The 13,454-nt window shown below is 40.8% G+C and overlaps 1 protein-coding gene across 1 annotated transcript in view; it reads right to left on the bottom strand.

The window, feature by feature from the left end:
• Positions 1–420: 420 nt before the first annotated feature.
• Positions 421–13,454, bottom strand: part of ABHD17C (abhydrolase domain containing 17C, depalmitoylase) — a 29,248-nt gene continuing 16,214 nt past the window's right edge. The window contains exons 2-3 of the mRNA XM_015873079.3: positions 4,705–4,884; positions 421–1,992 (exon numbers count right to left, since the gene is read on the bottom strand). Coding sequence (XP_015728565.1) covers positions 1,773–1,992; positions 4,705–4,884 — 400 coding nt within the window. The 3' untranslated portion in view covers positions 421–1,772. The remainder of the gene's footprint in view (positions 1,993–4,704; positions 4,885–13,454) is intronic.

Genomic DNA, 13,454 nt, shown 5'->3' with positions numbered 1-13,454 from the left:
CCCTGCTATGTGCAAGGTCACCAACCAGCAGCCCAGGCTGCCCAGAGCCACATCCAGCCTGGCCTTGAATGCCTGCAGGGATGGGGCATCCACAGCCTCCTTGGGCAATCTGTGAACAGTGCGTCACCACCCTCTGTGTGAAGAACTTCCCCCTAAGATCCAACCTAAACGCCCCCTGTCTCAGTTTAAGACCATCCCCCCCTTGTCCTATCGTGTGTTTATCTGTTATTTATAAAACAGCTGGATGCAATTTCAAAGTAATTTTTTGAACATTAGATTTATATACCGAGCTGCAAGGAAACAAGGCTTTCCACTTCAGGACAGTTTTCCTTGGAAGGAAGGAATTAAATAATGTAATTCAAGTACTTTTCATGCAATGGGAAAACGATGCGCCAAATAAGATTCAAAAATGCAGCGAGATCTAATCCATGCATCCTTTATTCCATTACAATCACTGTGTTGCATTCCAGCAACAGGACACAAACTGCAATCAACCGCGATCGATTTGTACAACAATCTGAGGCTTACAGTACATTTAAGGCCTTAACATTTGGAAAAAAATTAGACCTATGCTTAGTAGTGTAACAATTGTTAAGTGTTTTGCATTTCTGATGCATTAATCTGTGCGATTCCAGTGTCAGAGAATCAAATCGCTCCCGAACTAAAAAGGATCAGCTCAATGAAAATTTAGTTACAGAAATCCTTCAAAACAGAAATGTGTAAATTACTTTTTTTTTCTTTTTTTTTTTTTCTTTTTTTTTTTTCTTCTTTTTTTTTTGTCCTGGAAACTTTATAAAACTTTTAATAGCAAAATAATATAGGGATAAAAACCATATCTTAACAAAATGTATTCAATCATATACAAACCGGAATTCTGCAGTTTACTGTAGCAAGGCTTAACTTAAAACTACCAGTTCAGAATCTATGCACAATGGAAAGTCAAGTATGTACAGTACTTTTAAAAAGTCTACAGGAATGCTTTACAGAAGGAAGTGGCTGTTATGGCTATTATTCAGACCATCTGAATATTAAAATGAGTTTCCTAGTAGTAAATTTACACGTTTGTTTTTAAACAAGAGCCGTTTTTGTCCGTAGTTCCTTTGAGAACGTTCCAGTTACGTTTAGACAAGTAATGGAGGAGTCGTTACAGAGTTTAGCCCCATGTAGTAGTTTGTTTATTATTAGGAAAACGTATTATTTCAATAATTTACTTGGGAAGATCAGTAAGTCAACAAAAGAACACGAAAAGGGAGTGTGGGGGGGGGACTTAATCACAAGAACTTTCCAGTTACAATACCACAGCTAGAAACTTGACAAAGAAATACTCCCTTAGATTGAACCCACGGCTGATGGTTTAGAACAAGCTGTAGCTCATAACAGTTGTGTTCCACATACTGAGAACACTGGGGAAAAAAAAAGATGCCTTCGTAGGACAGAATCAGAAACGATCAGAAGTGAGACACAGAAAACCGATCTTCAGTTAATACAGCACTAGGTAAAAAGTGTCCCCATGAGCAGCTAGTATCCCCACTTCTTTCAGGGCAACGAAGCTAAAAATTGTTGGAATTACAGTAGTTGACCATATTGTGTGCATTAGTCAAATGATTTCCAGATATAAAAGACAAATTTCATCAGATGTTTTGATTAGAACACCCTAAAGACAGGGTATTTCTTCATAGTATAAAGCTATGACAGCTATCCAGTTAAAGCATGTGCAAAACCAGGTAATTTCTTCCGTTCACAGTAACTGAGGTAAAATCAGGCAGGTTTCTTCAGGAGTTGGGAAGTTCGTGCGATATGAACTGTTTTAGTCTCTCTAAATACTGTGCATAAAGCTCTATGTCGTTATGCCCAGCCCCTTCCACCCAGAGTGGCTCTACTGCTCGTGGGCATCGCTCGTACATTGCCAGGCCATGGGAGAAATCGATCACCTCATCTTCGGTACCGTGGATTACCAGCACAGGAGAGGTGACTTTAGATATCTTGTCAATGCTGGGGAGGAAAAAGGAAAACGTTGCTCAGTTTGTGACTTTTATTTTTGTGCAATGAAAGAAAGCCAGATTCACCATCAATACACGATCAACTTACCAATGCTTGTTTTTAACTGGCTACAAAACCCTGTTATTGTGCCCCAACAATAAAGAACAAGGATTACTCCCCAAGTGTGTGTGTAAAATGGAGCCTGCGCTACCATTGCCATCACACCTCCAGCTCTGATGGACAGAAGCCCAAATGGGCAGCGGTGCAAATAAAGTTTGGCACCTGAACCACCAGTGAGTAGTGCACCTGTCATAGAAGCCAATGAGGAAACCTACTGAAAGGCAAATGGGATTAAATGAGACATGGCACCAGCATGGTCATTACACATTAACACCTTCCAGTTTAACAGATTAGGAACAATTAACTACATTCCAGCTGTAAGACTTTATGCAAAAACAGTCTCAGCTCATGAGGCTGGAAACTCCCAAATCAGGCAGAAAGAAAGAAAAAAGCCACAAACAACTGTTCTCTGTACTAGTTGTACAAGTTAAATGGCAGAAAACTGTGAGAGTGTTACACAAAGATATTTAACTGCAAACAAAATTCACATGGGATTTTTCGCCCTACTACAAACATTGGACTTAGAAAGCTTTGAAGGCCAATGTACCCAGTGATCACCTCATGCAGGAGAACGGTCTGAAAGAAAGAGAGGCTTGACACAAGAGCACCCTCACAACTTTGAGTTCAGCCCAGAAAACTCCTGTTAGGAAGAGCATGTTGGTGGCATGTGAATGTCAAGCTGGTGAACATCAGGTTTCTCTGATTGTCTTTTCTTATTTGCCACTCCATGTTGGTAGCTACCACTAATTCCAGACCAGTGTACAGGAGCCAAGTGCCAATTAATGCAGCTTCCCACCTTCTCCACTTCCACCATCAAATGCAGGAATTGGCCAATGATGTAACTGTGCTTTGGCTCAGGATGTGGTGTGGAAGTGAGCAGAAAAATGAGCACCAGTTATATCTGGTTTGACAGAGGACAAGTTTATTTCCTTACATTATCTAATGAAATGTGTTTGGATTTGCCTGTGCTGAAGAACAACAGAGCATTTGATTTTGGTAAGACTAAATAGAGACTTTACAAAGTAACCAGGCTAACTGCTTATAATGATTAAAAAAAACCCACAGATGCCAACATACATCAATTTAAAAACAGGTTTAAAGAAGATTTATGAAAATAGGAAGTTAATTAAAAAAATAAGATGTAAAATAAAGCACTAAACCTCTCACACAAATCTCAGCATTCAGTATTCTACAGAACAGTCACTGCTTTCCAGTAAATAGCTGAGTGTAAACACATTTTGCTCTCTGTATCAATAAATACTTCTCCAGAAAACAGATTTCTTATCATTTAAAGAGGGAAAAGTGTTACTTCAAATTAAAACACAGCCTATTTCACTTTGCCTGTCTGGAATTTGGGTTGTGTGTAACTACGCTGAATATAGAAAAATATCTCAAGAACTTGAAAGACATCAGAATAATGCAGACTCCTCCCCTCCTCTGAATTCATTCCCAAATGAGCTTCACAGCCAAATGTAAATATTTTATAATGAAAATGCTAAGTAAACTGAAACCCTAAGCCCATGAAGGGTCTGTCCTGAGTGGCACAACGTGGCAAAGCAGGTCAGTCACATACAGTTAGAGATGTTTATACAGCATTTTAGTGGCTACAAACTAAGCTCTCATTTACTGTAGGAAACCAGGAAATCCCTTTCACTTCGGTATACAGATAAAGGAACTATTTTTTTCCACACATATTCCCAGGCCATTAAGCCAGATATTGGTATTTTGCAGAAAACTGGAACGCGTCCCACTGCCAACTCAGCGACTCATAAGGCAGTATTTAAACTGCATGTTAGACTCACTTAGTATGCTCAGCCACACTGCTCTGCAGCTAGAAAAATCTACAGAGACCACATTCTCACAGAGCCCCAGCATAAAACGCACATAATAGCAATTCACTGTAGGTGCACACAGAACTATTTTGTTTCCTGCCGTGAAGATAGACGTCTGAGCTGCACACATTCATAGAAGCACACTGCTGTTTATTTTCACTGCTCACTGTCTAAGTAAGTCAGACTGACAGCACTGAACAGTTCAATAGGTTAAAAACAAAGCACCCAAGTGATACAGTGGGGTTTTTAGGGTTTCCCCCAACAGCCTTTTGATTTATTTATTATTTATTTGATTAGGCTGCTGTTGGATAATCACCATTAGTTTTGCAATCACAGCTAGTTTTAAGGCCCTGGATTATTTTTTTTTTCTCTAGCAGAAGCATTTGTAAATATCACATTCAGGGTTTAAGGATGATGAACAAGTTTGTGTACAGCAGTTCCAAATTCTGACTGCACCTTCAGCATCTGCCATTAACTTCTTTGGAAGAATATTAAACACAGGGACTGGACAGAAACTACAACAGCCACCATTACTTGTGGCTGCTCAGGCACATGTTTAAGGCTTTCACTCTCCCCCACCTCCTAATTTTAACCTGTTGTGATGAAAATAAAACGAACATGAGAAATGTTCTGAGTATCCCCCATACCTGAAGTTTAAAATACAGGTGACAATTAAGTAGAAGCTGCCCAGAAAGCTGCATGAGTATTTCTTCTTAAACACCTAACAGTGCACTGAGTATAGAACAATCATCCTCACAATGCTTATACATACCTTGGGAAAGCATCAAAACAATAGGTTTTCCTAGTGTCAGGAAATGCTACCCGTAATCCAGACATCAAAGGAGAATGAAGGATTACTGCTGCACACTCGTACCGAGATGCCAGGTCTACTGTAGGGACAGTACCAATACTCTGGCCATAGAGAATAATGTTCTCAGGACTAACGCCATACCTGTGGAGAAAAAGAAATATCACTTTAAAAACCATATTGTGCATCATAAAAGAAAAATAAAGATGGGGTAAAAAAATCCCCAAACATCCCTCCCATACACTGGACATTAAAAATCTGCTCCTGAGAGATGTAAACTTACATGTCTAAAACTCTAAAACATAACAGTAAACAAATATAGTTTGCATAGGCTGAAGAGAGCTACCCTCAAAGGAGGAATGTCAGTTTGTTAATCTCCACCATCTTCATGAACACCTCTTTCATTCTGCAGCACAGCAAATTATAAATGAGACTTCCCTGCACCTACAGTCACTCCCAGGAATTTCAATTAGATATTCTGTAAGCTAACAACATCTCCACTCTCTCCATCATTAAACAATACAGCTACCCTTTTGCACCTCTTTTCTTTCCACACAGCTGGAACAAGAAGTCCAAACTGCCTTATTGGTGTAGCTGAAGATACTGAAGAGCCTAAGAATTTGAGAAGGGTAGTTCTGTTCATTCTTTTCCTGTTGATGATTGCTGTGAGTTAACCCTCATTTTCTCTCTTCCTGCTTAAAATATGTCAAGCTTATTTTGCAATTATAAAGATACATCATTTCATAAAATTCTGGGTTCAAGGTAAGTCTTGGATGGCTCCCAAATGTTCCTGTCTGTCCTGCAGGTTGTCCTAACCTGTGTGCTGTTTCACAACTGCAAATAAGCAGAAGCTAAATTAACATCATCATCAATTCTAAGCATGCAAAATACGAAGGAATTGGGAAATGGCACAGGAGGTGGTGTTGGTGGGTAAGAAGAAGTGTACAGTAGTATTTGGCCACTACAACTTGTTAAGAAAGCTATAAATCAAAGCTCTTTCTCATCTGGTTATAGATTATTTATCCAGAAGGTTTTGATATCTATTTTCTATTGCAAGATGGATTAAGAGTAACTGAGAATATTTCTGCTGTTAGATAATCTGTGCAGAATACATCCTTTTGCCAGACTACACTGTCTACAGTCTTGCTGGAATGGTTATGAAAAAGTGTACGTATACCAAAAGCTGTACTCAAAGTACACCTGGAAGTTTTCCATTTCCTTTGATATGCTGATAGAGGTACCTGGCAGAGCTTGATAGCACTTGACTTTTAAGTAGTCAGTTGATTAGGTACTTGCAAAAGAGATAAAAATCAGAAAGGAAGAATAATCCAACACTGACCACCTTGTTTTTACTTTAGAGTAAAACTAAGCTGCATTATAGATGCTGTGTAAGAGAAATTTTTTTAATATTTTTATGCTGCTGAACATAAGAGTGCTTTTCGCATCCATAATAAGCAACTGTATAAAAATATCTCCCTAGAGGAAAAATTTATCCTCTTGGTAACCAAGCAGTAGCTCACGTTGGTGGTCTATCACCGCAGCCATGGCCCGATGCTTTAAAAGAGATGTTGTAAAGCTCTCTAAGGAGAATTTTTTTCCCCTCTTATGGTCAGAAACAGTCTGACCTGGCTGATTTGGGTTTGTACATTAACAGAGTCCCAGAGCAAAGCCTCATCCTCATGGATGTCATCCCAGCTGCAGAGTGGTAGGTCAGAGGCTGCATATGGAAACTATGCCTCCATTCTGCTGAGCTACCAGTTGTATCATATTAAAAACAGGCAGAAATGCATCAACATCGGAACATAAAAAAACAACAAAACATGATGGGAACAAGTGCATACATGCAGCACTCTGAAGAGAACTGTACTGATGTTGGTAGATTTTGCAGTACCATCCAGAGCTCCAACATCACTATAAATGTGGAGTTCCATTACTAAAGCATTTACAATCTAAGTGAAGCTCAGAAACAGATACGTGGATGAGAATCACAGGGTAACAAGACAGTATAAGGTAGAGAAAGAATTCCTTTAACATAATTGCCTCAGCATTGCAATTTTCCCTGGCATTGATTTTCTTTGTATTCACTCTTTTTGGTGTTATTTTGCTTCCAAAAACAGCTTATGTTGCAAATCCAGCACCTTGCTGTCATCACTACAAGCAATTACAAAGAGACAAATCTCAATTTCACAGTGTGCTAGATGAAGTTACGGCCAGTCTGTAGGATCACTAAAGAAAGAATAAGAAAAAAGAGAGAGAGATCTCTAAAGTAGCCCTTCATCACTAAAATATTATAAATATTCAGTATTCAACTCTTCAGAAAGGCAAGGTGGTAATCTTAAATAGTGTACAAGGACACTGAGCGAGTGTGTGCTGCAGCCAGTCTGTCATTTGATGGAATGCCTTTTCTATTTTGTATTCCTACTAACAGTCCGCTAACAGTCTCTTGGACCATTCTGGTCAGGGATAGTCCAACTGTCCAAGCCAGAAGAGTCACTGTAACAGATTTATATCTTCAAGTCCTTTACCATCAATCAGAAGATGACACCGAAAGATCACCACGAACATCAGCAAAAACATCTGCATGAACAGCTTACTGTAAGGCCAAAGGACACGTGACAGCTCAGAAGCAAAGGCCATGAATAATGACAGGGGTGAGGCCCCTGGCACTGATGGCCACGGGTTGGCACTGGCATGTTCTGAGCCCTCACGATACTCCCCAGGCAGTGACTCAGCAAGCAGGGCTCAGCCAAGGTACAGAACAGCCCAGGGATTTTGGCCTTAGCATACAGTACACTTGGGGAGTGGAGGAAGGGCCCCTTTCCCTCCCTCTGCAAGCTCCTGGGTGGGGTTAAAAGCTTCTTACGCAATCAGAACAGTGATAAAGAAAGTGAAATAGAAGAAATGAGGTAGAGTGGTCATGGATAAGAGACAGACGCAATCAGATGGAAACTGGGTGGCATACAAAGGAGGAACAAATGAGAACAGCAAAAGGCATTCTGAGAAAAGAGGCACTCCAATACAACTTATTCTCCTGTTAAGGAAGTAAGTCCTTCCACCGGCCAAACAGCAGCTCCTAAAAACCATTTTGCTTGAAACAAGGCTCTTTGGAAACAGCTCTGAGGGACAGCAAGGCCCAAGGAAGGCCAAGAGAAGGGCGCAGGGCAAGGCAATGCAGGAAGGGACTCCAAGAGTTGCCATGAGCACATGCAAAGCAGTGATTTGTCATGAAAATAAGGGAAAGAAAAAAGAGGAGCGTGCTTGCCCTGGAGAAAAATCAGTTACTGAAAAGCATAAAGCTACTTGCATTGCAAATGATGCATTTCTACTCCCCCAACACACAGGTACAGATCAGATGGCAAAGTTCTCCACTGTAGTTTGCTCCCAGAATCCCACCAGTAGGTCGCACAGATTAGGGATTACATCTGCTAGGAGCACAGGAAAAAAGAAAACAAGCATCTCCACAAGCAGTACAGCTGTAGGCACCTACTGCTGGCCAGAGCAAGCCAGGTCCAGCCACAGCACCAACACACTCCAGTCAGCCATTAAGAATCCCTGACTTTCTTTTCTTACTCCTGTACAGACCAATAACAGATTTCAGACACACCAGCAGGTTGGTGTGACAGGGAAAGGCTGGGAATACTGCAGACTACAGTGACAGAATGGGACACAGCTATCTCCAATTTAACATGCTTAGCTGTATGACTGTGGTTTGCACTGTGCTCTCATCCCAGTCTTCTCAAACAAAAGCGTGTGTCTGTACAGTACTAAAAGCTTTCAGGCTGACAGCACTCTGTACAGACTAAGCATTATCATAAAAAATCTTTATGAGCAGAGATATGAGATGCTGCATTTATTTTGCTTCCTTCAGGGCTTCAGCTTCAAGCAATACTGATGGAAAGTTTACCACTGCTATTTTTATTCCTTCCTTACTCCACTGCGGGCACCGAAGGAATGCTGCTGTAGGGACTACACAAGTGCCATACATACATCCCAACCCTGCCTGTTCTCAGCCAAAGCTGCAGGAGCTGCGCCAAGACTCCAAGGTGCTGGATACATATTTTCAATAGTGAGGCAAGTTCTTTTTTAAGAATTACTGTATCAGTGAAGTTAACCACACCTTTTACTTCCAGTTTTGAATTGTAATGGTATTTGCTCCCCCCATACCCTTTACCTAAACTGTAAAGCACACAGATCAGCATGGATACAGCAACAGCAGCAAATCAGAGCTATCAAGCTACTAAAACCCAGCTGCAGCATCTCTATCTCAACAGAGAACACCACAGAAGTGTTTTGACTACACAAAACCCATTCATCATGCTGTTGAGGCCTACTGTACCACTGCTACAAAACTAAGGCAGCCACTGGTGATCGAGTTCTTCCTTACAACAGAGCATTCAAACAGAAATGGCCAAAACCTCGAGGTAATTAGCTCATGTTCTCTTTCAGTATGAAACTGTGCCTCTCCCCTCTCAAGGGAAATGCCACAAAGAAATGATTCAATTTTAAAATATGGAGCGGGAACTTAAATGCATCTGGAGTGATACAACTCTAACCATATTTCAAGGCAGCAGTGACTTCTCAAGTAGTCTTATTAGAACAAGCACGCAACTGTGAGCAAATAAAGTCTTCAGGCCTCAGTACAAGTCTGTTCCTTCCTCTTTACACACATTCCTTCAATTTCCCACAAATTCAGCTTTTAAACATGCACGTACTCAGCAACATGGGCATTGCAATCATTTCAAAGAACAAAGAAAACACCACAAATCACTGTTACAAATGCACTATCTCTAACTTGAATGATTCAGATTGCTTGTCAAGAATCTCAAATAGGTTTTTTGTTTTTTTTTTTCTGCAGAATCATTATAAACTTCCATAAGTGATGTATTTACAGTTTCAGCCTCAATCAAATAAAAAACCCACTTGCTGACTGCAAGACTTGAGCTTGAGATTAAATTGTAGGATCTTTATGTCAACAAAATAAAAGACAGTCAACAGGAGAGATGTGCTCAGTAAGTCTTCTTGCAAGCAGTTATTTACATTATCAGGACAAAATACTGAATTTCCCATCAGCAAATGCCACTCCAACATCTCAGTCAAAACATCACTGAATTCACAGCGGATTTCCAGCCCAAATGCTAACACTAAATTGAGAGCAAGGCATTAGATTAAAGGTTTTTGCGTTAACCATAACATCAAGTGGCAAATGAGAAAATCAGAATTATTTCACAACTCACGGGAATCCCTGGCACACAGTAAGAGTCCCTGTGCCAGTCTTTCATTCAAGTTTCCTTGAATTCACACTAATATAGGTCTATAATTCTTCACTGCTTTCACAGGCACAATGGACACTGACACTGATTCATTCAATTAGGAAGCGACTTCCTTCTCTACCTCCTTCCTGCACAGCTCTAAGTACAATGTGATTCAAGTTCAGGTGTAGCAGACTCATCTCTGAGTTCATGTTTTCATTGTAGCGGGAGCCAGAAACAGTTTGCAGCATATTCTGGCTTATGAAACTGCAAGAAAGAGACAATTTGTGTTGGCATATATCCCAGCACGCTGTCACAGGAGCAGATGCGTAATTGCACAAATGTGTTCACGCTCAAAATAATTTCAGTGTCTGCCAGAAAAATTTAATCAAGGAATATACTTCCATCTTACATCACTATTATTTTACTGCCGCTTCAGAGAGTCATTTGCTTACACTAGGGAGAAAATCCAGCATTAATCAACAGAGGCTAACACTGGAATTAGGGAACAAACCAATGACACCTGAAAACACCCTCTTAAAGGTTATTTGAGAGGTTCACTAACCCAGTGATACAGTAGAGCTTCTCTTTTTCTTTTTTTTTCTCTCTCATATAAATAAACAGATCAAGCAGAAGCAATGCGGTTTCCTCCAGGCACTTCTGCACTGCAGTAACATACACCAAAGCTCTACAACTGCTTCTTGGTTACTGCTTTGTGATAACCAGCTATGTGTTATCAAATATTGAGAACTGTGGCCAAGGTTCAGCCAAGTCCTAGCACAGATATTGAATATCCTTGGCAAGCTCCATCAGTCACAACAAAACCAAGGCAGGCAATCTACACACTGCTGAGTAGGGATTGCACAGCATGCTTGCCCCGAACAATTAAGGCAGGTGAAAAAAAGGGCTATTTCATGGCATTCTCTAATATAAATTATAATGAAATAGCACTTTGTATTAATTAAATTACACTGAATTGTTTTCTACTACATCTCCTCGGAAAAAAGCTTATAACCATAAAATGAGGAGCAAAGAGTTTCACTTATTTTATATCATTGACCAGATGTATTTCTAACAGCGCTACCTGACCAGCCACAGGAGCCTCCCCACCTCCCAGTTCACACACCATCACTGCACAATGGCAGCAAAGTGACAGAACTGAAAAACTCCTCTTTTTGCAGAGATTTCTCCTCCCAGATTACGTCAAGCACGATGAAGGATGTGGAAATGAGCACCTGACACTGAAGTCAGGCATATGGATATATGATAATTTCCACTTGTTAGGCAAAGAAAATGGCCTCTGCTAAACCAACAAAGGGTGGAGAATAGAAAAAAAAACAATTTCATTCCTCAGGTGTCACATGCCACCCTTCTCCACCCCAACAACACTAACTGCTCTAACAAACACTGTTACCTCCACCAACCAATCTTGCCTTACATCCCCCCCCATCCTTACAGGTGTAAGGGCAGAAAATCAGCTTACACAGTACCACTGCACAGCTTAATCCAGAGGCTGCCTCATTCCTTGTTGGGGTATAACTGGTTAAACTCAGTAGTGTACAGGGGAAAAAAAAAAAAAAGAGAGCATTATGGCAGATCCCAAGTTCGACACAAGCCTATGTCATACTGTAAACACAGTACTTAGACATGCCAGATGTTCAGACAGAGATTATTCCTGGTTCACTCAGAGGGTTCTGGTTCTCAGCCAACATACAGTATCTCCTTCCCAGCATCTCACGGCAGTGGAGAGTTCAGATAAGAACAGAAAGAGCATGGAGAGGAAAGAAAGCACGTAAAAAGATTTTGAGAACTACGATGTGTTTATTCCGTAGGAAAGAAGGTTTCAGAGATACATGACAGCAGGCTTCAAGTATGGAAGAAGCAGCTGCAAAGATGAAGATGGGACACACTCTGGCTGGTTTGAACAGGACAAGATGGCAGTGCAAAAATTGCAGCAAAGAGGCTTAGATTAGGGTTTTTTTATCCTATCATCTGAGAAAGTACTGCAACAGCCTATAGAGACAACAGAATTACCATGACTTCACGTTTGCAAGAATGGTTCAAAACACCAAATATCATAAGTAGGTCACAGATAACTGGTCCTGTCTTGGGAATGGATGGTACTTTCTCACCTCCATTTCCTGTACTTAAGTGCTCAGAGGGGTTTCTCACTGGGGATAAGACCAGCATGTTTTCCTGTAAACAAGTAAAGATTTCTGTTTGATGTAAACTGAATAGATTTATAAAGCTCTATATGAGTAGCTTTAGGATACTAACACCACGTTACCACCATTCTGCTGCCAGCCCAGCCATGCCACAGCCCGTTACCTTGGCAGGCAGCAGGTCCACTCTGCAGCCCATCTGCTGCTAGCCATAAATCAGGCTCTTTCCTCACACTCATTTATAGCTCATGATCTTACAGCAGAAACCACCCAACAAACGTAGACTGCATCCAGCCAGTAATTCTTTGAGCATTCGTCCAGCAAAAGCAAAAGAGAAACAAACAGAGGACAACAAAATAGTTGGTGATGCACCTCATCAGCTGGGAAATACTTCTGCAAATCTGCATTCTGCAAGCAAACTCTTCCAGTCTAGTTGAACTGAAGCTGAACGGGATACAGAAGGCAGATCGGGCAGAAAACATGCACTCCATGCTTGCTGGTTTATTTATTAAGGAGGTGCCAAGAAAGACCTCTTTTGTTTTTGCTTGCACTGAGAACTCAATTGTATTTATAGCATGACCCCCAACCCCCCCAAACATGGCTGAATGCTGCTGTTCTGTTTATGTTAGGCTGCCTGTTTGTCTAGCACATGAACTAGCTATTATGTATAAAGGCCTGATTTTGAAACAGTTGCTTCTGCAGAATGGAGTCCTTTTTTTTTTTCCCCTTCAGATAGCAACACAAGATACACAGAAATAAGTTTCCACTAAACTTACTTTCACATTTAATCAGGCACTCAGGTCATGGGCATATTGGTGTGAGAGAACAACGTAACTCTGCCTTTATCATCATTCATTCTCTCATACTGAGATGAAGTCAGCAAGAAGGCCACTGAAAAATGAGCAGCGATGTGGCCAAGTCTGCTGTTGGAACTTGTATCTTAATCATTCCACTATTTCACAACAATGAATACTCAGTGTGCGCTCATACAATGAGAGGAAGGGGACACTTTCCTCAATTAGGCCCATGGGCTTTTCTTTAGTTTGTCTGTTGTTCAAGTTGTTGGCTGCTCAAGCAGGCAGGACAGAACAGCAACACGGGAAGCCATGAACAAACTACTGTGATGTCAGGAGCACAACAGCATTGTCTTCTGCTTATTATGAAACTGTGATTTATTTTTAACAAGTATGATTATACACATGCATCTTGTAGAACAAAAAGAGAAGCCATATCTCCACGTAACAGGAAGGGGTACCCCCTGCTGAACTTGGAGAAGAATCCAAGCCTGCTGTATCTGGTACAA

This window comes from Coturnix japonica, chromosome 14, assembly GCF_054131305.1.
Source record: "Coturnix japonica strain WE chromosome 14, WE-NBRP24, whole genome shotgun sequence".
Classification (NCBI taxonomy): Eukaryota; Metazoa; Chordata; class Aves; order Galliformes; family Phasianidae; genus Coturnix; species Coturnix japonica.
Note: the sequence above shows the minus strand (reverse complement) of the source record. Positions and strands in the feature narration are given on the sequence as shown.